This window comes from Corapipo altera, unplaced genomic scaffold, assembly GCF_003945725.1.
Source record: "Corapipo altera isolate COAL_440 unplaced genomic scaffold, ASM394572v1 46, whole genome shotgun sequence".
Classification (NCBI taxonomy): domain Eukaryota; kingdom Metazoa; phylum Chordata; class Aves; order Passeriformes; family Pipridae; genus Corapipo; species Corapipo altera.
In genome coordinates, this window is record NW_020884883.1 from 16,288,817 (window position 1) to 16,316,176 (window position 27,360).

At 41.4% G+C, this 27,360-nt stretch overlaps 1 protein-coding gene across 5 annotated transcripts in view; it reads left to right on the forward strand.

Annotated features, from left to right (window-relative positions):
* Positions 1-27,360, forward strand: part of KLHL29 (kelch like family member 29) — a 394,046-nt gene that overhangs the window by 325,291 nt on the left and 41,395 nt on the right. For all 5 annotated transcript variants that reach the window (XM_027641022.1, XM_027641020.1, XM_027641024.1 and 2 more), the window contains 2 exons: positions 10,760-10,959; positions 17,561-17,820. In XM_027641022.1, the coding sequence (XP_027496823.1) occupies positions 10,760-10,959; positions 17,561-17,820 (460 nt within the window). The remainder of the gene's footprint in view (positions 1-10,759; positions 10,960-17,560; positions 17,821-27,360) is intronic.

The following is a 27,360-nucleotide window of genomic DNA, read 5'->3' on the forward strand; positions in this document are numbered from 1 at the left end:
GAATCATAGTTGGCTAAAAGGACATGAATGATTTCTTCAGAAACTAGTGTTTTTCTTAATGTCACATGCGTGTGGTTATATATATACACACAGGAAGAAAGAAATAGGTCCAGATCCATGAAAAAAAAAAATCTCCAAAATGCGCCTCTTGCAGAGCACAGATTTTCTTATTTAAACCATTCTTGGTTTGGAGGAGGAGAGAAATGAGGTCTGGTTTTGTATCTGTGCTAGAAGAACTGGTGGAAAATACGTGTGTGTGTGTGTGTGTGTGTGTGTGTGTGTGTTCCAGAAGGAAGGAAAGATTGGAAAATCCCATGAAGAGACATTTTTTTTATTTCCAGCTGTATTTGGGATAGACAAATGCAGCTGCTGGATAAATGGAATGTCTGATATTTCCATAACAGAGAGTTTCACCGTAACATTTTAATTTGCTGTTTTCTTCTTCTTAACCCAACCCAGAGTAATGGAATTTCTACCAAATATGATGTTATTGATAGGAAGCACTTGACATAAAAGTCTCTTCTTGGTCTAAATGCTTGCTTTTATAAACAGACTTTTATAAGTAGACTTCTCTGTGGTCAGTTACTAAAGATACACAGATCCTGTCCTACAAGCTTTATCTTTTCAAGATTTGATTTTAATGATGCTTTCTAATCTGGAAGTCATCCTGGGTGCCTGATTCCACTGGCACAGAGCAGTAAGTCATATGCACAAAGCGATTCTGTCACAAGAAGCAGGTTTTGGGATGCAGTGTAATCTGGCCATGATATGTTCATCCTTCTTTTCCTGTGAAACAGAGCCAGTGAGTTCATGGCCGGATTGCTTTTCTGCAATACTTTGCCTCTTTTTGCAAGTCTTCAGATTTTTTATTTTATTTTATTTTCTAAAATAGAGTTGTATATGCTTTCTGATGACTTGAAGGCAGGGCAGGAGAAGTAAAGCCTTTAGGGTGAGAGGACCAAATTCCTCTTACTTTACACCCACACTGAAGACGAAGATGTCATTCTGCATTTTACACCATTGTGTGAAAAGGCAGCATTTGGATGCACGACAGAGAAACCTGCCACTATCCATCTGAAACAGCTTGACAAAACTGCAAAAGCATTTAGGTGTCTGGAAAACAGACTGTCTGGTTTGTGTTTACGTTGTAAAAAGCCCAGAGTGAGAAATAGCAGATGAAAGAAAAATCTACTCTTAGTGACCTCTTTGTGTTTTCCTTCTTATTAAGAATCTTTCTTTTAACTCCAGGAGAGGAGCAGCAGCATTTCTATATCTGCATACTTCAGCTCCATTGTAGAACAGAATGAAAGTGGAAACAAATTATAACATTTAGTTGAAAACAGAGAAATAGGGAGTTAAAAATACGGTGTTTGTTTCAGCTGCCAAGAGAGGTGTACTGTGCCCAGACAGAATGCCAGGAGTTTCTGTTAAACCATTTAAAGGAGTCCATGGGAACAGGAGGTTTCATGGGAGTGTAAAATATCCTTCACCCTTTACTGCCAGGGAACAGGTGTAAATTGTGCTATGGACAACGTTTTTCTCTTAAGCAAGGCAGTGATAATTGCTGTGTGTATGCACAAGATCTTGGCATGGAACACAGTGCTCTGCTCTCGGTGGCCCGTTTCCGTGAGCACTCCGCTCACTCTGCCTGCCGGGGCAGCCGCCCACCCACCTCTCGGAGCTCCCTGCTGGGCTTCAAATTTTGCAGCTGCCAGACCTTGGAAAACATGTTTTCATCAAGCAAATGTATGGTCTTCTACATAAATGAATGACAGCTTACAAATATTCAGTGGTGTTCTGGGCTGCCAGGCTAAGGAACTGCTACAGAGCCCATCTCAGGCGTCACAGCCAGGCAATTTCCAGCCTGGGAAGTGTGGCTGTGGATTAGGAGGGTGAGTGGCTTGGGCTGTATGCTGCTCTGAAAGGAGGGGCAGAGCAATGTGTCCTTCTCTGAAGAGAAACCCTGGAAAGGAGGACAGAAAGGCTCCTTTTCAAGTCTCAAGGTGCAGCACAGAAATTAAGTTGCTGCCTTGTAATGGCAGCAGCTTCCAGAGGCACCGAGCAGATCCCTGAATCTCTCTCTCCCTCATTGACAACATCTCTGTTTACTGCTGGGGCATCTTGCTCACATAATTTTAGACTCAACTACAAATCCTCCAAATCTTATCCAAGGAATGACAGACTAATCACCTCTCTTTCTCTGGCTGTACCCGTCTGCAAGCCACCCAGCTGTCGTGCAACCACTCATAAGCTGCCGGTGTGGGTGACCTACCTATATTTACTTATATCTCATAGCCCAAGTCTAGACTTGACTATGTTGAAATTTAGGAGTGAAAGGAAACAATTATCTAACAAGGTGCAGTTCAGGCTAAATGGATCAAAGACAACAAAGAAAAAATCTTCCATGGCATAGAAGCTGGAACCATGTTCTTGTAAACTGTCATTTTTGGGCCACTTCCAAGAGCCAGTCTTGTCCTAAAAGAAGGATAATCAAATCTCCAACTCCAGCTTGCTTGCAGGTAGCTCTGGGGATCAGCAGTTCACTTTTTTCATTTAAATCATCAAGGATTAGCCACTGCTGGATTGAGATAATGAATTTGAATTAATGTGAGCAGGTTATGATCGTATCAGATCATAGTGCCCTATGTTTGCTTGTGTAGAGCTGAGCTTCAGTGACTGAAATACTTGAAGCAGTTCTGCAGGTTGGAGTGGGCAGGGACTGATGAGCTTCCTGCCCTTTCCTGCCTGTACTGGCATAATGATGTGGTGTAGTACCTTTCATTGGTGTGTCTGTCTCTACATATACTGTAGAAAAGCACTACCAACACCCTGTATCTGTAGGAGAAAGAACCAGTGCCTGACAGAATTAATTCTAATTACTGAAATGCTGATTGGGATCTTTGGGCACTGCCATAATCATAGTAGTAGTAATAAATAATAATTGTGATTATCATTATTTTATTATTGTTTTCCCTCTAGACATTGCAATGATGAGAAAGAGTCTTGGATAGACTACCTAGATAATTACTTGTATAAATTTCTCCGCATTCCTAAGAGATGGATTTATTAGCTGCATGCCAGCTCTCTGCTAAGTTGGTTTTTGATGGTGTAATAAATAACATTAAAAGAAATCAGATAGGAGTTGGGTAAGGGCGTGAGCTTTAAGTTTGATGAGAATAAATTTTTTATTCTGTCATTTTATTTTTAATCTTCCTTCCCCTATAATCCACCAAAACCTGCTTGCATCTTTTATTTACCTTTAACAAATAGTAACTCTTACCGTGGTTATTTTGCGACTGAATTAGGCCGACAGAGATACTTGCAAACAAGTTAGATCCCACACTATTAATAAGTTGGCCCAGTTTTTTACTTTTCCACTAGTACCTTGTGAGATTCAGTTTATTCTCAGTCCCTAGCAAAAGTCTAGGTCATGAAACACTGTTCTTCCAAGGGCACTTGCTATTCACTTCTTCATTCTCTCGCTAGTCGTTTAAGCTAGCATCTTCAAACTCGTCATCTTCTTTCTTAAATCTCAGCAGGGAGCCAGATTTGTGCCTCCGACTGTGATCTCCGAGTCTATAGCGTTACAGGCTGCTGCTGATCCCGAGCATTTAGATTGTGTTCCATCAGTGAATGGCATTAAGGGTATATAGGAAACGTGGCTCTTTTGTTTGCTCTGTTTTATTCTGGCCATGTTGTCCGTGGACAAAAGCATTTGCTGTTAATCCCATTGCTCGTCTTGGTTTGTAATGATCATTTCTGTGATGGTGAATTAGCGGGAGCTGCTGGTGCGTGCCCAAACTCACAGCCATTAATTTTCCTGATTTTCTTCTGATAGAGCAGGTGCAAACTGGCAGCATTTGACCCTAATAAGTTACACTAGTCTGGCCAGATTTTGTTTGCCTGGAACAAGGAACATTATTTGTATCAACATCCTGATAAAAAGTGACCAAATGGATTTGTTGGTCAGGTAAATTTTCCTGACACATTTGCAAGCCCGTGTTTAAACAGTGTAATTTATTTAATCTTGTGATTTTACTAGTTCTTTATTGTAATCATACAATAGTACCGTTACAGTACATGTTTTCTTCTCTCATGAGACAGATGGATAGTGACTGAGGCTCAGAGATAATGTTTATCTACAAGATAGTATAACGAAGGCAGAGATTTGCAAGTTAATACATTTTGAGCTGATAAAACAGTTCCAAAGGAGAAGCAATACTGGGGTGTAATTTTTTTTTTTTAAATCCTGTTTAATAAAACATTCAGTGCCTTATGACATACGTATTGCAATGATGTTGCTCTATAAATGTCCCTTCCTGCCATCATTTACATGATTGATTACAGCTGCATAAACTTGTGTAACTCGGTAAATAACCTGTTACCTCAGTATGCACATGCATCTTGGTGTGTGTCATGGAAATGTATGTTGGTATGTTTGGGCATCTATATTCAAGATCTTTGGTACAAAATACAACTTTCTGTGTAGAGTGCTGTGTCTGTTTTGTACATAGCTGAAGGTTGGCTATAATATAATGAAGTTTATTTTTTGCTTCTCTCGAGATAAATAGACATGGGTTTTGAACCATTAATAACTCTGAAGATGGTAAAAATTCAAATAGTGGACAGTTAAGATGCAGCAATATTGCACTCTCTTGTTTGCCTGGAGTTTCAGTGCTTTAAGGATTAAAGTAAAAAGTTGAAATCCCACAATAAACAAGAGATTCAGTCTAAATTGTGTCGACTTGAACAGCAGTTTCTAATGAGCACACAGCCAACAGACTCTTAAGCCTCATGAGAAGCTGTCTATCCTAGTCTGGAGTCCTTTCCTTGGTAATCAAAATAATTTGACAGAGTTAAAAAGGAATAGCTTCTCTTAATTTAAGTGCCTCATCTTACATAAAAATCTTGGATTTCCTGTTTTCTGGAGACCTAAACACTGTCCAGGGAACAAAGCAATTTAATTTGATTTTTTTTTTAATTGTCCTGTCTATCTTAGTAGAAAATATGTTGCTCTCATGGAATGGGAACACAATTACTGTAGAATAAACATTTATATTCCTAATAACAGGAGCAAGATCAGCATGTCAAGCTTATGGGACAGGTCCTGGGAGGGCCAGCAGGCATCCGGCTGGTAGGACAGGCCATTGCTTTGGTATAAGCAGGGAGGGACCAACCCCAAAATATGGGCTTTCATTTCCTCAGTCCAGGTTGCAGCAGAAGCTGCTGCCTGCTGCTGACAGTCCTGTATAGCCTCCTGTAGCTCAAACAGGTACTTTTAGTGGAGATACTGAGACTCCTGAGTTGTATAAGGCACTGAACCATAAATTGTCAAAGACAGCAATTTTTTTTTTTATTACACTACCAGAATGAGTGTGTTTCCCTATTTCTTAAAAATAGATTCTGAGTGAAATATGAACAAAATTGAGGCTGTATTATGGAGGTAGCTCTTTGCTGCTGACTCTTGTTGGGAGAAGCAGATAGTGGTGGACCTTGGGGAGGCAGAAAGAAAAAAGACACACACCAAGTCCCACACATCCAGGGAAAAATCACAAATAATAATTCTAAATATGTCTTTATTTTAAAAAATAATCATTTATTTCAGTGCCCTTTTGGAGCACATAGCTTAAATACACGTCATACCTTTGAGTCTACGGCACAGTGACTCATATGGCATCAAATGTAAATAGGTGTCACAAACTCTGTCAGTCCTTGTGTTCCCAACCAGGCAGCCTGGGAAGAAGCTGAACCAACTGTTCCTAGGCAGTAATGTACATTTACATAAAATGTTTCACATTTTTCATGTTTATTCCGTGCAGATGGCTCCATTTTGAACATCCAGAATTTGTTTTGACTTTGTGACTATAGCTTGTAAACAGAGCGTTGGCTGGCGTCTGCACCGGGTATAGGTAGCTTTTCATATTTGATCTAAAATTGAGTGAAGCTGTAGCCAAACCATTAGTCAGTCAAAATAATGTTGCAAGCCAGTTAAAGGCAGTATATCCAAACCATGAGGGAAGGCTGAATGAGAGGCGGTAGCGCTGTCCATAAATTGACAAATTGATGCTCAAGCAGTGTTTCACTTACACAGCTACTTTAGCCAGGCTCTGAATGTGGCTTTGCAAATCAAGGCATCTCACTATTAAATGTTTTGAACAGAATCACACAGACGTTCTGTTATGTGAACGTGTTGATACGAATAATGCAGGGAAAATGCATAGATACACATCTATTTATAACTCAAGATGCAGAAAACTCCCTTGCATTGCTTTTAAGCATGAAAACACTAATACTGGTTCTTACCTGTGTGTATTATATGTGCGGAAATGATTTTCAAGGACAAATGAATACCAAAAATATAAAGTTCTCTACTTTTGTCAGTTCCACTCCTACATCTTGCAGATGAGGTATTAGGGTTATTTTTCCTGCTATCAAGTATTTAAACGTTTTAGGTCTTTTCTATATATTAGTCAACAGAAAGGGACACTGATTTTGATTTGTTATTTGAGAGAGTAATTGAACCGTCTTTTGCTTTAAAAGGTTCTCTGTGCCTTTGTCTTCTCTAGTTTAAGTAATTAAGTTGAAAGATAAGTAGCCAGAATATGTTCAAAGGCACTGGCTTGATTTTGTTTGACTTAATTATTCCAGACAATGCAGAATATTTTTCAGTAACTCCCCCCTTACCCAAGCAGAATGTATCTGTGCTTCCTGCTTATCTGCAGGTTCAGTTCTGCCTGCACATTGCTCAGGTCTATCATCTTCCTGGAGAAATACATGATTTGTAAATCTGAAAGAATTCCCCAACAGCTACCATAAAATTAAGCTGTTAAAGAGCTCTTGGAGCTTGTTTAAATGTAGACCTAAACAAATCTCTTTGCTGTTTAGCTCAAGATAAATCTTTTTAAAAGTCCTGTTCTAAATCACTTCCCAATTTTAATGAGTTTATATATCAGCCTTTGCCAGATTTTTACTGTAGCTTTTCTCCAAGATTACAGCCATGATAAAGTAAGGACTAAAATTGTTTATTATATATTATTCTTCAGAAGCAAAACTTTTTCCCCCAGAGGCTGTTGGGAGAGCTATTGATTTTCTGCCACAATGTGAAATGTGTGACCTTTATAATATGAGCAATGATTACAAGGCCAATAAAATGACATCATTCTGTTTAAACTTTAGAGTTCGCAGGGCAAATAGCAGCATGTGCCACATTTAATGATGTCCATGGACGATAAGTTTACGTTACCTGGCTTCAAGTGAGACTGAAACATGAAGGAGGCAGGCTCTCCATCCCCAAAACACCCCGTGTTTGTGCCAGGAGTGGGGGAACTGGAGTGTATGTACCTGGTAGAACTGTGATTTTTTTTCCAGCTCTTGAGGGAGGAAGTCAGGGCTTTTCTGGTAACAGACTTCTCTAAATGTTTGCTTCTACCAATGCCATTGACAGAACTCCTCCTGGTGTGATACAGGATGAGCTGCTGTATATACATATACATATATTCTGCCAGATTTCCCCCAATCCACTGCAAATGCATTACAGGACTAAATTCTATTCTTAGCTTTAGTCACTTTTGTGCAGTTCCTGTACAATAGCTGAGAGAAGGTTCTGCCCCAAATAGATGAAATATAACTGCACAGGGCATATTCATGTTCTAATATGAAAACAACACAGAAACCTTTAGTCAGGCTTTGAGGGCGATGCCACAACCCAATTCACTTAAATAGTTTCAAGAAGAAATCCATGGAATTTCCCACTTCAGTCATATCAGACTGTTTCCCCACATTATGTTCTTTTCTTCCTTCAGACATTTATTTTTGATCCATTAGGACCTGCTTCAGCCAATTGCCTGCCCATTCTCCAGCCTGTAGCAAGCCAGATTTCCATTGTGGAAACCAGGGTAGCTGTGATTTCTGTGTGCAGCCTGAATGAAGCCTGTGCTCACTATATGGTCCAGCCAGATGTAGAGCCGAAGGGTTCGCTGCTTAGAAAGCACAAGCAAAACAGCACCACACATTCAAGGCATCACCAAGGCAGGAATAGGGATAATTTCCTTTCCCATTTCTGGCTCATTGTGTAATATCAATAATCTCTGTAGCTTTGTATTATACTTGCCATAAGTGGCTCTAGTGATTGATTAAACACCTTAGCTTTTCTTTGGCATTTAATCAATTGCAGCAGCAGTTTATTGCTTGGTGTATTACAAAGTAAAAGAGATTATTACTTAATTATTCTGAAAAATAGCAGCTTGCAGTTGTTGCTAACATGGGTATGTGTCTGTGCTGACATTGGTGTCACATCATCCTTTCCTTTGTGCCTCCTGGTCTCTGCTCTGCGATTCCCAACGGATCACACACAGTCATTCCCACAGCCATCACCATCACAGAGCAATTAGTGCCAATATATAAATAATTGCTTATGGTGGGGCTTCCTACAGTGCAAACAGTTCGATTCTGTCTCTTGCTGGGTACTTCCAAATCTCCCTAAATTTTAGGCAGTGTGTTTATTAACCAGCCCATGTGAACATGAATTCACTGTCGGGTACAAACCACTTCTGGGAGCCGTTCAGCAAGAATTACATCAGTACCGGGAGGCATTTTGATAGCCCAGAGCACAGGACCATAAGTGTGTACAACTGGAGATAAATCAGATGTGAGGCATATTATTGGTGTGTGAGTGTGAGAAAGGAAAAAACGCATCATTTTGTGACATCCTCTCGAGGATCTGGGAAATGGCAACTCTTCTGTTTTGACACCTGAGGTCTTCTGCCTTGAATGCAGAATTGAATCCATATGCAAGAGTTCAGAAAATATTGTGGTGTGATAAAGCATAAGGATTCAGGGTAGCATACACATCTGTGCTTGTAGGGATATGACAGGTATCATGATCAGTATGTATTCCTACCCATCTGCTTCTGGAATAGGATCTTACCCACCTGTGTTGCCATGAAAAGGGACAGTTCAACATATAGAATTTTAAAAATGGGGTTTAATTCCTTGGTTTGCCCCGACTATCTATGCTCATAGGCAAGTGATTTTACCTTGTTTTTGCCTCAGTTTTCTTTTGTGAGTGGGAGTAACCATGGTTCACTGCCTTAGAGAAGACTGTAAAATTAAGGACTGCTAGCTGTTCCTCCATTGAAAATGAAACCTCTTTAAAGCTTTGATTTTGCAGAGATTCGTATAAATTAAAGCTGTGCCCTTGACTTGAACAGGGCTAGTCAGTGGAAGGCCAGTGACAAAGCATCCACTGCAAATTTGAAGCATTTTCCCAAATGATTTTAGGTGTTACTGGGGTGGATGGGTGGGGTGTCATGTGGGAAGAAAACCAAAGCTTATATGTCATTTATTTTTCCTCCGTTATGGTAGTAAAGGTCTGATCATCACCTTTCTAGACAGCTGTGTAAATCCAGGAGGTTGGCAGTGCTTTGCTCATGCTTAAAGCTGGCGTTACCTGTGAATAGTGATGCATTGGCCAGTCCATGAATGTCACACCACATCATATGCCGGTTTTGTGTCACTCGTGCAATGGCTTTTGCAAGTACTTTAGCAGAATTGGAGCGAGCAGACGTTGGCTGTCCAGTGACAGACAAAAGCTTATGTTTCTTTGAGAAGGTGCTGGATGGTCCTAACCATTAAAAGAATTTATTTTCTTACTCCCAACAGATTTCCCCTCCCCTCCTTGATGTTACCAAATTTATCATCACTTTTGTCTTTCAGGTGTAACCTGTCTTTAGTGTTGCAGACACATCAGCCAACCATGCATTAAGAACTGGGCCCTTACTTTAATTCAGTATGACTTTCTTTTTGTCCAATAATTTCACAAGCACTAATCCACACTTCAAATGCAGGAGATACTCTGATCCCCAAATTGTTCAGCACTTCATGCAGGAAAAATCGTAGGCCACAGTCATGAAACTCCTAGAGGATGGCTGCTGGCTTCCTGTGGCAGAGCTGGTTGTTGTTTTCCCCCCTCTCCCTTCTTTGCTCTAACCATTTTGTCTGTCTAGCTTGTCTTGTATTCCGTTTTCAAAGCAATTGCCATGAAGGGCTTCCTTTTTTTAGTGCCTAAAAGGGAACAATAGATTTTTAGAATAAGCATATATTTATATTTTATATGACCAACCATCTGTATGCAGATATCATATTGATTGTATCTGTACTTTAATATAACATACTGAGAAGTTCAAGCTAAATAGAAATTAGTATTTTTATTCTTATTTCTTATGAAAAGGTCTTTAATGTATCCTTAAGTGCACATGACATTTAAAATTATTCCAGTGCTAGATTCCTGAAAAAGTAGATGACCTTTTCTCTTGAAATTGGAGAGTTGTTTTTCCTTAACAGTTATATTGTGCATAGAAGATGAGATGTTAACCAAGATGTTAAAATGTATTGTTTCCCTTTGAAAGCTAATCCCGTTCCTCATTTTCATTAATGTTGGATCATTCATTTTCCTTTTCCTTTCTTTCCTTTCTTTTCCTTTCCTTTCCTTTCCTTTTCTTTTGCAACTGTTTTTGCATGAAAATGCAAAGTAGCAATAAACAGATTTTTCGTAAGACTTGCTTTAAGACTCTTCTCTTTCAGATCCAGTTAAAGTTTTTAAGTTCAATTATTTTAAAATTCATATTCTTCAGTTCCGTAAACAAAAATAATGGAGAAATATAATGATGTGCAAAGCGATTTTATAGCCCTCACTAATCAATAAATGCCAATAAAATGGGGATGGTGTAATGTCCATAATTTAATTGTCTGCTGTTACCAGGTCACCACGGGACAGTAGCAGAAGTGGGGAGAAGCTGGAATTGGCCATGTCCAACCTCACTGCGGATGTCCTGGAATTACTCCTGGAGTTTGTTTATACAGGTTCTTTGATCATAGATTCAGCCAATGCAAAAACCCTACTGGAAGCTGCCAGCAAGTTCCAGTTTCATACCTTCTGTAAAGTCTGCGTTTCCTTTCTAGGTAAGAATCACTCCATCTAGCAAGGTTTTGAGATTTTGTGTTAAGGTTTGTAAACCTTCTTCTGACAGCTCTTACAGGATAAATTAAGAAAGCCACAGAGTAAAACATCATTAATTTGACTTGCAATTTGAGTTTTAAATGCTGACATAATGGCCAGTGGAAAATGGTCTAGAGAAGTGTATCCTGTTGTTTGAGTGACAACAGGTTTCATATCTTGGATAACTTATTTTGTTGAACCTTGTTCCATACCTGGAATCTTGATGACATTTTGTTTCCTGGAGGATGATCTCTGCATAGATACCAGGCTGTAAAGCACAGGTTGCTTATAACTGTGGGAGCAAATTTTGGGTGCTACACCATTCCAACTTGGTCAAACATCAAAAAATTTGGAGGTGGACTCCCGTGGAGGAGAAGGTCCTGCAAATCTGCAGAATTTGCAAAAAATTAAAGACTGCATTGCAATATCTGCAATTTTCTTGCATCCATGACAAGGTCCTTCCCATGTCCAGTGTTCTTGTAAACAAGATTTGGCTGAACCATTCCAGGTTAAATGTTAACAGGGTTTGTTATTGCATACAGAGTTATGGTCTGATGTATGTGAGTCATCACAAAGGTGGGTGCAAGGAAAGGTTACTGTGTCCACCCCTGGTAACTGGTCTGCCCTGTGTGCGTGGGGAACGTTTGCCCCAGCAAGGTTGTACAGAGCAACATCACCAATGCCTCTGCCCTTCCTCTGATGGCCACGAGAAATGTCTTCTTCTTGTCCAGAGCATGTGATTGCTTGAAGTTCAATATTGTGTAAATGTTTTAGGCAATAATAACGTCGAGCAATACTAAATGGCATGGCTGGCTCATGGAGGAGACGGTCAGAGAGTGCCATGGGTCCTCAGCACTGTGTCATCCTGCTCCTTTCACTTTCCATCTGCTTTCCAGAATAGACTATTTCAAAACAGTCCAAGGTTTCCAGCTCAGCTAAGCTTTACAGGTCTGAACTTGAACCAGACAGACCCATTTCTGTCATGGTAGAAGTGGAGCTAGAACTGGAGCTCACTGGAACACACCTTGGTTCAAACTCCTGTCTGTACCACTTGCCACTCCTTCACTATCATAGCTGTAATATCAGTTTATGAGACATTAATAATTTACTAATTACTAGCACAAACTTATCAATACAAAAACTTTCAGCTTGGTCCTATATGACTTACTTACCATGTATAAGTACCAGATACTCTTTTTTTTGACATCTGATTTCTACTTGGTCTTTCTTGATACATCATTCAATGGGATACAGCATTTTCTCTGAAGCCCACATGACCTGTAGGTTCTTCTTGAGCAGTTCTCATTTAAAATTGACGTCTACAATTGCAGAACGTGGAATATGAGAGTTTAGAAAATGTTGGACTCGAAAAACAACAACAAAAAACCCTCATATGAGTCCACTTTACTGCTGTGTTAATTTTCACTGCTAAGCCTGCCTGCTGGCAAGATGAGTGGTGGGACTAGGCTGGTACAATGCAGGCATCAGTAAAGAATTTGTGGTATTATATTCTCCTTTCCAAATTTTTAGGTGTCCCATGTTTAAAAGTCTGTTCTCAAATGGGTGGGTCCTGGTGATGCGAAATTTATGCTTTGCAATCGCACCATTTGGACTGTGCAACTTGAATGAGGCTCTGGCTCTGGCATTGCTTTCCCCCAGCTTCCCTTTGCCACCTTTTGGCAGTGATTAGATCTTATGGCCCTTCCAGGAACACGAGATGTGTTCAAGTTGCAGTATCTCCAAAGATCCAACCGCAAAACCAAAATACATTTATTTCACTAAGTCAGTGTGAGATTTCTCTTTTCCAGTAGTTAATATTTGAATCTAGTGAACCATGTTATGGTATGAAATAGTAAAGTTGGTTATAAGTTCAGTGATATATGGGGAACCACTGGAATTTTGTATTCTCATTTGGAGAATTCACAGAGTGTAATCGCTTATTTTTATTTATAGCTATATCTGGATTGCTCCACAGAGATAGCAGAGCACTTGCCATCTGAAAAGTTTAGGCAAAGGCATTTTGTCTTCTCTGTGGCTGTGTTTTTTCTTTTCATCCCAGCCGCCTCTGCTTTATACAAAGCAAAAATATGGTTAAAGGGTTTTTTTCACCAGCACTTCTGGAGGATTCATTAGTACAAAGAATGAATCTTTCCCATCACTGACCATGTCTAAAAAGGGAAAGAAGTGGAGGGAGGTCCAAAGAAGTAAAAGCCCAAATTAATAAGTCTGTTCAGCATAGCACAGCACTATCTCAAAGCTCATCCTTTTTGAGTCGTGAAGATCCAGGAGGGTCCCGACTAGTGGATATCCAGGCAGCTTTTGGGTCTCTATCCTGGGCCTCTCAGCAGCCTTAGGCGGAGGCATCCCAAATTTTCTTGTGCTTTCTGGTGGAAATATGCTGCAAAATGTGTCAGGAAAGTAGTTTCATTTTGATAGGAGATTTCTTAACCAGCTTTGCTGGGCTAATTATAGCCGTGTTCTCTCTCCCCCACATGCTGTCTCCTTGGCTTTTATCTAGACCATGAGAAATGACAACAGTTTTGTGCTGACTGATGCAACGATGGTGACAGGTCCATGCAGACACCATATGATAACTGGGCAAATGTTTGCAAACTGGTCAGGATATCATAGGTATTTCCTCCACCCATATGGCTGAAGACTTAAGCAGCTTTTTCATCTTTTTTTCATATTTGTTGTACACTGTCATCACAGTCATGGCTCAAATTGGGTTTCAGATGATTCATCGGTATCACAGTTTGGGTCTGTGGTGCAAGGACCTCCATCACAGGAGGGAACCAATTCTGAGCCTGTACTTCAGCCTTCTTCTGATAAAATGCATTCTTCCTTAAGCCTAAAGAAGTTGGTGGAACGTGGTAGTTTCATAGACCGAAATAGGAAAGAACAGGAGCTCTGGATTGTCTTAGTCTCCTGAGCAAAGAATACGAAGTCAATGTTTGGAAAGACTACTAGAGGGAGAAATGAGAAAAACTGAATGACGAACCAGCAATGGAACCTGCATGAATAGGCACCTGAGGAAAGAAGAGGCCTTTATGGTCCTTTTGAATTCAAGAGAAAGTGTTATGGGCAATTATTTTGTCCGTCCAAGGTGGACAATTTTGAACCAGGTGGAGAACTGCACTGCCTAGCACTGAACAACCGTCGATTATATCTGGAGATAGGAGAAAGGAAGAAGACCCTCACAGGGGAAGGGAAATCTTTTAGACAATTGATTGGGCATTCACTGGACAATGAACGCATCTTAGAGTCTTCCACTTATCTCTGATCTTCATGTGCTTTTGACATCAGTGGGAAATACCTGAGGAATAAGTTCCTCATCAGAACATATACAAAATATCATGAGGAAATATAAGTTTTATGCTATTTTTTGTGATATCCAAGTCATCATCTAGAAAGCATCTCTAAGTGAAAATCCAGTGCTTAATGCACACAGAGGGTGCTTACAGCCCATCATCCTGTTACCACAATCTCTCTGGATAATCCTTCCAACACACCGTCTGTCTGACTTTATCTCAAGTCACCCCACTGCCAGAAGTGCAGTCAGAGCAGTCTGCCTGGTTGATTGTCTCCTGATGACTCTGCACAGGATCCAAAGTCACATCTAAAACAGCGGAAAATACCAGCTGCTGATCTACATTAGTGTTGTGACACACATAGGAGCAAATATGCTATTCAGCACTGTCTCAAACCAGTGAGAACCTACTAGATTACATCTGATATCCTTAAAGTCCACTCATGAGTCTCTTATAAACTGTCCTTGAGCATTGGGAACAGCTTAGTAGTCAGCAGTCGTGTTGTGAATGGAGTCAAGGTGAAACTCCACAAAAATGTGTTTTTACAAGCCCAGTGTCACTGTGGCAAAACAGCAATTATTGTAAATATGTCAGTTTCCAAAGGAAAACAGCTCAGGAGCACACAGAGCATAACTGGTCCTTAGCTGTCTTTGTCATGCTCGCATTCAGAATTACCTCTGGATTGCAGGGATGGGTTATATTATATAGCAGAAGTCTATATCTAAGTAGTCGTGTAAGCTCCCTTTATAGTCAGTGAAGAGTTACAGGCATAAGTAAGGCATGGCTCAGTTCATCCTGAAGTCATTATCTAAAATATTACCAAAATAAACAAGAATATTACTAGATTGCTGCTTGGAATTGCTTGTTTATGAGTGTACAGCGATACTAATGTGAATGCACAGTTGAAAGTCAAGAGGCATCAATCTTGCCCTCAAATTTTGAGTCAGAGGTGAAAAATAGGGAGCAGGTAGTGGTTTTATGTTCACAGGATAGAGATTTGCCATATCTCCTATAGCTGTTGCCTTGCTCACCTGCAATGAGTCCCTCTACTTTACATGCCAGCCCTCATCTTAAAAAGACATCACTGTGCCCACCTTGCTGTGGTGCTCATCACATCAAAAGTGAAGTGCAAAGAAGTGTGTCAGCAGCCTCCTGCACATACCCTGGTCTGCATCTCCCTGGGACCCATCTCTAAATAGCCTCACGATAATTGCTGAATCAGACAGGGATAATGTCATTTGGATGTGCCACCAGGGGGTTCCTCAGGGAAGAGGGGGGAGTGAAGCTTAAAGGGACAACATCAAGCTGCTTGGACACCAGTGTACCAGTCTGCATCAGTCACCCAGCATTGTTAGAGGTAGAGAAACGTGTACAAATCAGAAGAAATCAGTCGTCACCAGTGTTTTTTCTTCCCCACACCACAGGCTCAGCTAGGGATGGTATGGGAATCTCTCCTGAGAGAGGCAAACTCCATCCCTTGAAGACAAAGGTTCATTCTCACAAATCTTTACCATCGCTGCTTAATGAGTCAAAATTGATTATTACCTTCATTATAAACCCTGTGAGGATAAGGGGGAACAGTATCAGATTTGTCTTTGACTTGGGAGTTTGCCAAGTGGTGATGAGAGTTTTGGGCTCTGTTAGATGATTATTTTACCCCCAGCCGTATGTATACATGAAACTGTGCCAACAGACAGAACCAAGGAACCTGGAAGAGGGTTTGGGGTTGAGGGGTTTTTTGGGTTTGAGGGGGGGTTTTTTTGGAAAGCAGGAAAATCTGGGAGCTTTTCTTCATAGCTGTCAGTTTACAACCTGTCTCTGGGCAGTCTTTGAGTGACAAAATCTACTGACGGCAAACAGTGCTGCTGCTGCAGTCTGCTTGAGGAAATGGGCTCCTTGGAGTCAGTACGATCAACTGATGCAAAATGAGATAACCTAGTTTCAAGACTGCTGGATCTGTAAAAGAAAAAGAGTTAGAGGGAAAAAAAAAAAAAAGACAAAACAAGCCCACAAACCCCCTAATCTCATGTCAGGTTTTTAAAAAAAAAAAAAAAAATGAAAAAAGTAGTTTATAATTCAGTTTTATTAAAAGACATGTATAGATAGTATGCAGGTTTTCAACCTGGTGAAGGCAGAAGCTGGGTGTAGGGAAGAATCCCTGAGCATTTCCAGCAGAAACAACCTGATGGGAGTTTTGTTTGAAGAGATAAGGGGCTGTTGCACATTCCTGTCCAGCACTCTGACACAGTGCAGTAGGATATGACACTGCCCAACGTGATAGACTTCTCTGGCAGCACAGGAGCCTGCTACTGGTACCAATGCCTTTGTGATCTATTGCAGTTTGTCTGTCTCTTATATTTTATTTTTTCTGTAGTCCCATATCTTAAAAGAATATATTCTGCCTATTAGTAGTGGCTTGGTTAACAAAAGCTGAGAAGACTCTGAGAGTTCCTCTTATAAATGTCTAAAAGTGGTGGGTTTTTCTTCAGAATAACTGGAAAGGAAAAAAGTACAGTCAAATGTGTGGTGTAGCACACTTCTAACGCAAAGCTACACACTGTGCTGCTGCTTCTGTTTGCTGGGAAGGAGATAATGCTGTCTCCTCTGTGTATGATTTTCTTTGAAACCCACTACACAACGTTTAACAGAAGGCGTTAGAATAATCTGTGTTTTGCATAAGGGATGTCATCACATTCAGCAGCAACAAAGTTCCTTTGAAAAAAAAAAGAGGGGGGAGGATTCCTTTTTTTTATTTGAAGTATCTTAGTAGCTGAACAGGGCAAAAATTATCATAAAGTGACTGCAGCATTCTCAGAAATGTCCTTAGTGCTGTTTGCATTTATTCTTAAGTGTCTGCAGTGGCATTTACATCTTGCTGTTCCTTAAAGCAACATTGTAGGCGGTAGGAACAGCAGCACTCTCTTGGCTGGGTTCCCATCCCTTGGGAAGCCCCAGATACTTTTATGTCAGTAGGTTTCCCCAGTGCCCTGTGAAGGCTTATACAAAAAGCAAACTCAGAAAGTACATTTCTCTCCCTATCCCCAACTCAGCTGTTAGAATTTGATTTTTGTACTTTAAACCCCAATCCTCTCTATATTAACCCACAGTACTGCTTTTGGTTAACTCCCTGAAATTAATTAGGGTTAGAAATTTACCTGTGACACTTATTTTTCTCATGACTTTGGAACAAATGTGCATCTTGCTTTTAGTAATTCTCAATTACCTTTTTTGTTTGTTTTTTTGCTCCTTTTAGAAAAACAGCTGACTGCTAGCAACTGCTTAGGAATATTAGCCATGGCTGAAGCCATGCAGTGCACTGAACTATACAACATGGCCAAAGCTTATGCCCTGCAAATTTTCCCCGAGGTGGCAAACCAAGAAGAGATCCTTAATATCTCAAAAGACGACTTTATTTCCTACATGTCCAATGACAGCCTGAACACCAAAGCAGAGGAGCTGGTGTACGAAACAGTGATAAAGTGGATTAAGAAGGACGCCGCAATCAGAGCTCAGGTAAAAATAATCTCAGCAGCCTCACTCTGCTCCGTTCCCATGAATGCCTCTTTTAGAATAGAAACCATCTCCATGCAATTTTAAACATGAGGGTATGTAGGAGATGGGATGAGCAGTTCAGATAAAAAAAGAGAAAGGGAATGCAGGCTATGCACAAAATGTGTGTAATTTCAAAATCGGATCCCCATATCTGATAATTTTGAATCAAAATCTCATTTGTGACATGCATGATACAAAGCTGGGGCCTCAAGTTGTTGACTGCAGGCTCAGTCAGAGATAAATTGGGAAGAATTACAGTTGTCTGAGATGCTTTAAGAAGGGGATGCATTTTAGTACCAGCGGAAAATAAAAATCTGTCAGAAAATTTTTATTTCTTCTGATGTCACATACTGAATGAATATAGCTTCAGTTCATAAAAAAAAAGATTCTGTATCTTTACTGGCTGCTTAGATAATCCTTTGAGTTTTATATATTTATTAGAGCCACCCTTTCCTCAATCATCTGAGCTATGCAATCTGCTCTTGACTAAAAAAACCGAGTCTGTTACTTTGCCTAGCACTAGATAGAATCTAGAAGCAACGACTGTTTGGAGGCTGTCCTTGGGACCAGAAGACATCCCTGGTGATATCTAAAAACCTGCTACTTGCCTCCAGTGCAGCTCTTGCAAACCACCTTTTGCAGGTAGTGAACTGTGGTCTGAACCCCAAACCTCTCCATTTGGAGGTCAGTTTTCCACACAGACCGCAGAAGGGGAAAGTTGTTTTCCTCCTTTCCACTTCAGAGGCCAGATTTGCTTCCGTTGGTCCCCAGTCACAGTTATGTCTGGTTTAAGGATGACAGCCCAGTTGCTTATGGACCAGACTGGGACTCGGGGAGACACTTGGCAACATGTTGTTGCTGTCCCACATCATAACAGTCTGGACCTTCTTGATTTAAATGGGAATTCAAGCACCTAAATGTGCAGTGGGATGTTAAATGTGTAATTGGATGTGATCCAGAGCAGTTCCACATCCAAACTTCATCCCTACAGTGGGAGAAACAGGAATTCCTGCTCTCCCCAGGCTGCTGGATGAGGATAAGGGCATTAAGGACACTGCATACCAGGCCAAGCTCTGCTGCCTATGCTGCTCCACCAGCTCATCCCTGGTCTCTGCCAGCATCCTGCAGCCCCCAGGACTGGTTCCTGCCCTGTGTGAGCAGGGAATGTGGCTCAGCAGGGCAATCCCATCCTGGGGACTCGCCACGCTCTCTGACCACATCCTCCATGTGCCAGCAATGCCATTTAGTATTGCTCAATATTATTATTGCCTAACACATTTGCACAGTATCTTTATTTTATTGAAATTTTCCCCTCTTTGGCTCTTGTTGGCCTCAAAAAACACAGTGTTTTACAGTGTATTTCCCCGGTTGCCTAAAGTTTGATGGCAGCAGTCAGCTCTGTGCCACTCTGAACTTAATGGGACCTTGGGGATTATTCCCAGGGGTCGGAGTTCAGGAACCCTGCGGCAGGAGCCTGTCTGCCTGGTGCCAACAGAAGGTGTCACTCACCAGGTGGTCTGGGTTACATTCTCAAAATTGCGGTTTTAAATATTTCTTTCTGCGCCTTGCTGAAGCAATGTTGGGAATTTGTTTTTTAAGTGGTGTTTTTTCTTGCTGTCACCACCACTATCCCCTCTTCCCTTCATGTTGCAATTCACTTGGTTTTCTGTGGTTTTTTATTCCCAAGTTTCCTTCCCCTCTGTCCAGGTTCTGCAATGCTTTTGTAGTTTATGATGACAGTTTTATTTGCTTCTCCAAATTTCTCTGTGGTGCTTTAGTTTCATGCATTCATTTACAAGGGCTTTTAATTTTTAATTTGTATTTATCCAGATATAAGGGTCTTGAATAAATTAGTATAAAAGATACCAAGCAGATAATTATTTTCCTGCCCAATCCTGCCACTAACTAGTATATTTAGATAGTAGCTCTCACTTTTCTTAGTACTCTGTGCGCTGCTTGATCTATTATAAAGCTCTTAGTTAAATAGGTTCTTATTTTCTAAAAGTAAGAGCTCACACTTACCATGAAAAGTACCATCTTTACAATAATGACTTCTACATTTTCAGAGCCTAGGAACAAATGGCTTCCATGGTGGATAAAAAGGAAGATAAACCTAAATAACCTTATTTCTGATAAAGATGATGATGAGTGAAAATCTGTGCTTGGTGTGCAGCAAGGCCCACCATGCCAGGAAGTGCCCACGCTCCTATGAGATACACAGTCTGCTGAGAGCTCTACAGGGCTGGGTGACTGTGGTAATGCTGAACATGGGATGGACCTTCTTGCAGGAGCTGTGCATGGATATTTTTATTTTATTCCCAGTTTGGAGATAGATTCTATGAGCTGTCTTTAAACTTTTGGGGATGGAGGACACTAGGACTGTTGGGAGGGTTGATGAATGAATTGCATTATGAATTGCACCATAAATTGCAGCAATCCAAAGACATCACTCCAGCTCTACTGTGCTCCTCAGGTGACCAGTCTGGCAGTGCTGGCAGCTAAATCCTTCAGAGCATGGATTTCCAGGGCCCCCACTTTCTTTGTTTCTCCCCATTTCCCTTTACCTTGACAGGCAAGGCTCTATTGTGAGCATTTTTATTTTCAATAGCTCCAATGGCAGGTGACTAAAATGACTCTTTGGCAGCTTCTTCCAAGTTCTGCATTGGTGATTCTCCCAAAGGTGGAGGTCTGGCACAAACAGGGAAAGGTCTGTGCTCTTCATCTCACCTGCACGTCCATCTTCCCTGGCAAAGCCTGGCAGGGGCTTGCTCAGCAGAGACATCCCCACAGAGGAGCTTCTCTCTGACTCAGCACCCTCTGCCCCAGGGCAGCTGCAGCCCTCCAGAACTCCTTGTGCTGTAATGACTTTGTGTCACTCTGCAGTGCAGGCTGACGCCTGGGGACAGTAAATCTCACCACTCATGTTCCCCCTCACCACAGCCTCATGCCGTGATCTTACAACAACTTATCCTTCACTGCCTCCCCTCCTGTCCGATCCCCTGCTGAAACCCTCTGGGAAGGAGATTTTCAGCAGAGCCTCCCGTTCTCCTGGAAGGGCACTGACTTTGCTGTCTACCTGCTCTTCTCTGCCTTTCTAAAAGCTTTTATTCAGGTGTCTTAATTGATTCTGCTTTTGTAAATTCTTTCCCCACCAGGCTGGAGGCCAGTGACGGGGAAGGAACTGAGATTTTTTTGCAATGCAAGTTGAAAAGCTGCTCCCTGACTGCTGTTTAATTGTGCACATTGTGCTGTACGAACAGTGCTTATTCAAGTGTACTGTGGGATTACGAAAGAGCACCCGAGCCTTGTTACAAAGAGAGAATAGCAGTGCTTCAAGGGTTACCCATCCTCTGCATAATACGAAGAGGCAGTTCAGAGAGTGAAGGGTTAAGCCAGGATTTGGTAAATAGCTATTCCCCCAGTTCGTTTGAGCAGTGCCCTGGCTCATATGGTAACGTTTATGGAGCTGTTCTAGTGCTGGTGGTAGTGCAGTGGTGTAAAATGGGTCTGACAAAAAGAAGCAGCCTGTGATGTGAGGTCAGAACTAGTTGGTAATTTCCTGTACCAGTGAACACAGAGATCTGGTTGTAGGAGTCCTCCTGATTGCTGTCACTGAGTGGAAAGCCTGCAGCTGACTGACACATCTGGGAAAGCTGAATCTACTCTTTTTTTCCATTTATTTTTCTTCCTGACTGATGGACAAGATTGTAGGGTTTATCCTAACAGTTTATCCCTTTGATAAGCTTATTACAATTCCAGCAAACTCATGCAAAAAATATATTGCATAATGGAGGCTTTACTCTCTGAAACCAGTGTGGTCTGAGCCACCCAAACAAGGAAAGATTTCTGCCAGACCCCACACAGTCTTCACCTGAGCACATCTCCCTGCTCTCTGCATGGTCTTGGGCAGGTTGTTTCACCATTTTACCCCCATTTCTTACACTATAAGCTGGAGGGAAGTGATGCCTCCCATGTGAGCTGCTGGGAGGATCCAGTGGATAATGAACCACATTGTCCACAGGTACTAACGACTGCCAGAGCTCTGCAGAGCTGCAGTCGTGCCCAGCGTCTGTGGAGGATAGGAAAGGTGTGAAGTTGCTGGATGTATAGCAATTTGCTACCTGTCCAAAGCATGGACGTACCAAAGCTCATTGGAAACTTTCCCACCTTCTGCTCCAAGTCCAAAGTTGTATCTGTTTTCTCTGATATAAAAAACATAGTAAATAGTTATTAATCATAGAAAGCCTGGGAAAACAAGACTCCCCATTGCATGTAACTTCCCTCTCACCCTGAGGAGGGACAAGAAATGAGGAGAGGGCAAACATTTCAACAAGTTACCCAAAGTAGTGCTAGGAGAGAGACAAGTACTGCAGCAATGAGTGACACACAAGAGGCTCAGCTGAATGGCAGTCACCTTTTGTTGCACTCTGCAGGGATATAATCATGTGCCATTTTTCCAAACCCTATTTAAAATCATGGTGTCCAGCAGAAAAATGAAATGTCTCCACCATAAAAGCATTAACAAGCTTTCTATGAACTTATGTCCTCAGAGGCAGTTTTATCTAAATGGCATCTTCATGGTGCCTGAGAATCAGAGATGCATAGACAAATTTGAGGTAATTTAGAGAAGAGCAACACAAATGATTAAAAGACTGAAGGAAGTGATGTGTGGAAAAAAAAAAGATTAAAAGATGTGAATATGCATGACTTGGCCTAATGACAGCTAAAGAGGGATAAAAGTCTACAAGTGTTTGAAACCCCAAGGAGAGGAGCTGCCTGAAAGGATGCAAGGGTTGTAACAACAGTAAGGACCACTGGGACGAATTTGAGACTTGGCAAATTAGTCTTACACTGAGCAAACACAAAGCCCACCTGTAAGCCCTGTATCTGTCAGTGAGGGTAACGAAAAGTGGTGGAGAGAAGGAGAAGAGGATTTATGTCAAAAATGCTACAAATGCCCATGAGCTATATTTTGGCAGTGACAGAGAGTGGCAGTTCGAAGGCAAGATGCTACAGAGGAAAAAGGGTTGGTAATCGTGAAAGAACAGGTGGGAGATCCCCTATTTCCCAGGCACATTTTAAAGACCCTCCAAAATTATGTGGAAGAGCAACTTGCTTCAAGAAAATGGAGAATCTGACAGGTAACTGACAACTCCAGCTCTACTCTGTGATGACAAGGAGGTAATGAGAGAAGCTGATATGCAATACCAGCATGTACAAATTATTTAGTTCATCATAATAAGAAATTAATTGATCGATCAATGTACTTAAGAACATTAAGTTTCTGGAAAGAGTGTTGGAATAAATATGAAAAAGGGTGCTTCCAAGGGAGCCTAAGTGAATTAGGCACTAACACTCTCTAACAGCTCAATTAGGTTTCTTTGAAAAGCCCACACTACTCTGGTGCTTTGAAATCCATTTGTGGGAAGAGCAGACAAATTCAGAAAGATGCCATAATGAAAGTACAAGAAGCTTCAATTTCCCTGAAAGTGAAAAACGCAAGGGATGAGCAGTAACCCCTGTGATTTCCCAGGGACGGGCGGCTCAAAGAGCTCTGATTTAAATGAAGCTTTTGCAGACACACTCAGCTCCTGTACGGGCTTACAGAGGGAAAAGAAAAGGTAGCAGCGGGAATGGAATCAGTGCAGGAACATGCCCTTAGCTATGGATTGGAGGAAAAAGTTGCATTAAATAAAAAAGAGGATGCAGGTGAGATTAGCAGTTCCTGAAATTCCCTCCTGACTAAACTTATAAATTCTTTTTTTAAGGGATACTCTTGACAGAAAATCTACCGAATTATTTCTCTGAAGTTTTAATTGGTTTGAGGAACACCCTTGTCTTCCAGTGTGCTCAGTCTCTTTATTTGTGGCTTTTCCAACATGTTTTCCTGTTTCTTACAAAATCTTTCTCTGCTGTTGTTGAAGCAACGGCCTCACAAAGACCCACATCTGCAAGCAGCTCCTCACACATGCTCCTTTGCTTTTGCCTGTTGCTGCATGTGGCCACAGTGCTCAGGACCAACCTCCAGAAACACAACCATTTTACATCATAAGCAAGAAGCATTTTGGAGAGTTCCTGCGCATGGATTTTGTGCCAGTGTGTTGTGGGGATGGAGGTATCGGGAGTTTGCTTGGTTCTGTGAAGCACATGAGAAGCTTCAGCTGCTTGGTTGGTGGCAGAGTGCTTTTAGGATGCATCTGTATGCTAACAGGTGTTTGAGTAGGTGACTGCCCATAAACAAAAGAAACACCACTCACCTCTAGTGCCCTTTGGGGGAGCTTTGAGGGGTTATTTCATAGACTTTAGTCAGCAAGCTAGAGAATGGATGGCAAGAGTGAAGGTTTTTTAATCCTTAATATCAGGCAAATTCCAAGTATGATGGATCAGTGATTTATCTTCCTGTGTATTTAAAAACCTCTCATCGTATTACTGCTGCAAACTGTTCAGAGAAGGGGACGGGCGCTGATGACATTACAGTGTTTAGTCAGCTGTGCTGCCATAAACGTGTCACGTTGAAACCTGATTTCAGGAAGACAGTGGGGCTGCTCTTTCCTTCTTGCTAGGCATGAGATTTATGCACGTGGCATCCTGCCACCGAGCCACCAGCTGAACCCAGTGCCTGCGAACCAGATTTTCTGCCACATGTTTATCTCATGATTTTATGAGGCTGTCGGCTGACAGGTTACCAAGCCTTTGGGTTTAATCTGGAGGCAGCATTGCAATTCCAAGAAGTCAATATGGGTGATTAGTGAATACTCCAAGCGTACCAGAAAGCTTAGTTGGGCTTGGATATGACCTTGGGTGTAGGAATGTGCTAGAGGTTACTGGAAACACAATGTGTTTTTGTAATACCCAGGTGTTAGATGTATCAAAGTAAGTACCCCCATTACCAAGTAGCAGGGCAGTGTCAGGAAAATCTAGCCAAAAAAGGCATATTTGTGAGAATGGCAAAGCAGTGCTCCAACAGCTTTGGTTTCCCCAAACCTCAGTTCATTAGAGCATGGTGCTAATAACGCCAAGGTCACGGGTTCAATCCCTGTGCAGACCATTCACTTGGGAGGTGGACTCCATGATCCTTGTGGGTCTCTTCCAACAGAATACTCACTTGCAAGCTTGAAGCCAGCAATATTTTGAATATCAGGTTGGGCAACCTGGAGGGGAAGCCTGGGCTGGGCTGGAAATGTTCATAGGGAGGGACCACTCGTGTCACCGCTCCAGTGTGTCGGCGTGCATGGCCGCCACCTCACAGCTCCTTGGGCAGTTCATTTCCTGGCTGCAGGGTAGGCGTCAAACACTCACATCTGCCATTTGGAGGGTGGTTTTTAGTTAATGTGTGCTGCACTCACTTGAAAGAGTTTAATGCAGTGGGAACTGGTTCTGCTTCAGATCTGTCCCTGGTGGCTTCCTTCATCTAAGGAGGTTCTTGCTTCAGCCCTAACACTGGGATGGTGCGTGACGTGGGTCAAGTCTGAACCAAGGGTTTTAATAAGATGACATAAATTTCCTTCAGGGCTCTCAAATGAATCAAATACGTTCCTACTTCATAATGTTTTTAAAAATTCTTGCAATTATGCAATAAAGAGAAGTTCATTGGAGTAAAACGCTATCATAATTTGGGTAATCTACCTTCTGTATTTGTATTTCTATCTGAAGCCTGTTTCTTTAGAAGCAGATAGCACAAAAGGCTCCTTTGTAAGGAGAATGGTAAACCAGAGAGACAGATGAGTTATAAGGCATAAGGGAAACATTATTTTAACCTCTTTGGGCATTACTTCAAAAATGTTAAAAATCTTGAGAGCTTTCCAGTAGAAAATTTAAGGAGTAGGAAATATGATTCTGTAGCAGTAAACATACTTCCTGTAAAAACTATTTGTATATTGTTGTGGCTCAAGTCTATGCAGGAACACAATGAGAGTCCTTCTGGAGAATGCTTGTGAGGATTTTACTGGATTAGAGTATAAAACACTCTAAGAGAATAAAAGATTATTTTTAATGTGATAGTGAAGTGGGCTTTTTAACTGAGACTGTGAAGATACCAGAACAAAGCCCACTTGCAAGCAAGCATTCATAATACTGATGTAATCAGTAGGAGAAAAAATACCATAAAAAGTTTAGCAAAGTAAATGTTTTCATTCAAACTACCAGCCAGGAATAAAAAAAGGCATTAGAGTGTTTTGTAATCTCATTTGTTAAAGCGCTGGCCTGCCTACTGAGATGGGAGTAATTTATGTTTTACTGGGGAAAGGCTTGAAAGGGTCAACTTTAAGGCATAGCTAATCATGTTGGTCATATATTCCTCTGAGTCAGTGCTGACCCAATGGTAACACTTAGGCTTCCTCATGGTATGATCACAACCTTCTGAGCACAGTACCTAGGACAAATGGACACAAAGATTCCCATCAGAAGTGGGAATTAATAACCCTCCAATTTGGAGTGGCTGCTGGTTGTAGACATCTCCATGTGGCATGGTCTGAGGCATGTCCTGAGGAACACACTCCCTGTCTCAGGAGCTGATGGCCCAGAAGAGGACATTCTCTAGTTCCCCTGGTGTGTGATGGATCCTTTCAGCTCAGATTGCTCTGGGGACTGTGTTAAGTGTGTTGACTCAATCTCTATTAATTATAACAGGAGTTTACGTATGTCTGGCTGACAAGTAAATACTTGCTTGTGTTAACCCATTTAGGTGTCTGAATCTAGAGCTGAATCTCTCCCTCAAAAATGTTTAGGTAATTGCCTAACAGGAGCTGTGCTGAGGTTCATGTCACCTGAAAAAACAGTCCTGACAGCATTCAAACACTTTCCTAGCATTTTAAACAATAAATTCATTGGATTTTTGCATAATGGTGCCCATTCTCAAGGAGCTGAGCTATGGTCTCTCATGTTTGTGAGCTGATAACTCATAACTGTAGTCCAGAAGGGGCATTAATATTCTCTACTTCATGCTGGCATATGATGCAGGCTGTAGAGCAGTCGTGAGTGGTTTCTAACAAAGACCTGAGAAGTATTTCTACTTGTCCAGACAGCACCTGCAGCCGAGCAGGGAGAAGAAAACATTCTGGGGGTTACAGGCACAAACCACAACTCCAGGGACCCAGGTTTCCTGTCTGCTGAATTTGGCAATTTGCCATGCACAGGTATTCTGCTGCTTTAATAATAACTGATAACGTCAGTAGGTGCAGTAGATATTTCATAGCTGTATAAGGAACAACGGAAGGACAAGAGAGAATGGAGAGCAAATAACAGATGGTAAGGAGGTTGAAATGCTTTATGGTGCTTATTCCAATCTTAAATGAAAAGGATAATAGTAACAGGATATTTAGTACAATCATAGCTAACAGAGCTAGGAAGCCTTCATAAGGGAGAATCTGAAAGAAAAAGGCAGCTGATTGCCTAAATCACTTGAATATTCTTAAATCAGTGAGGCTAAATGAAATTCACCCTTGACTATAGTGCTTAAAAGAGCTGTGCAAAAAGACAGTGCTTTATAAAAGCGTCTCTTGT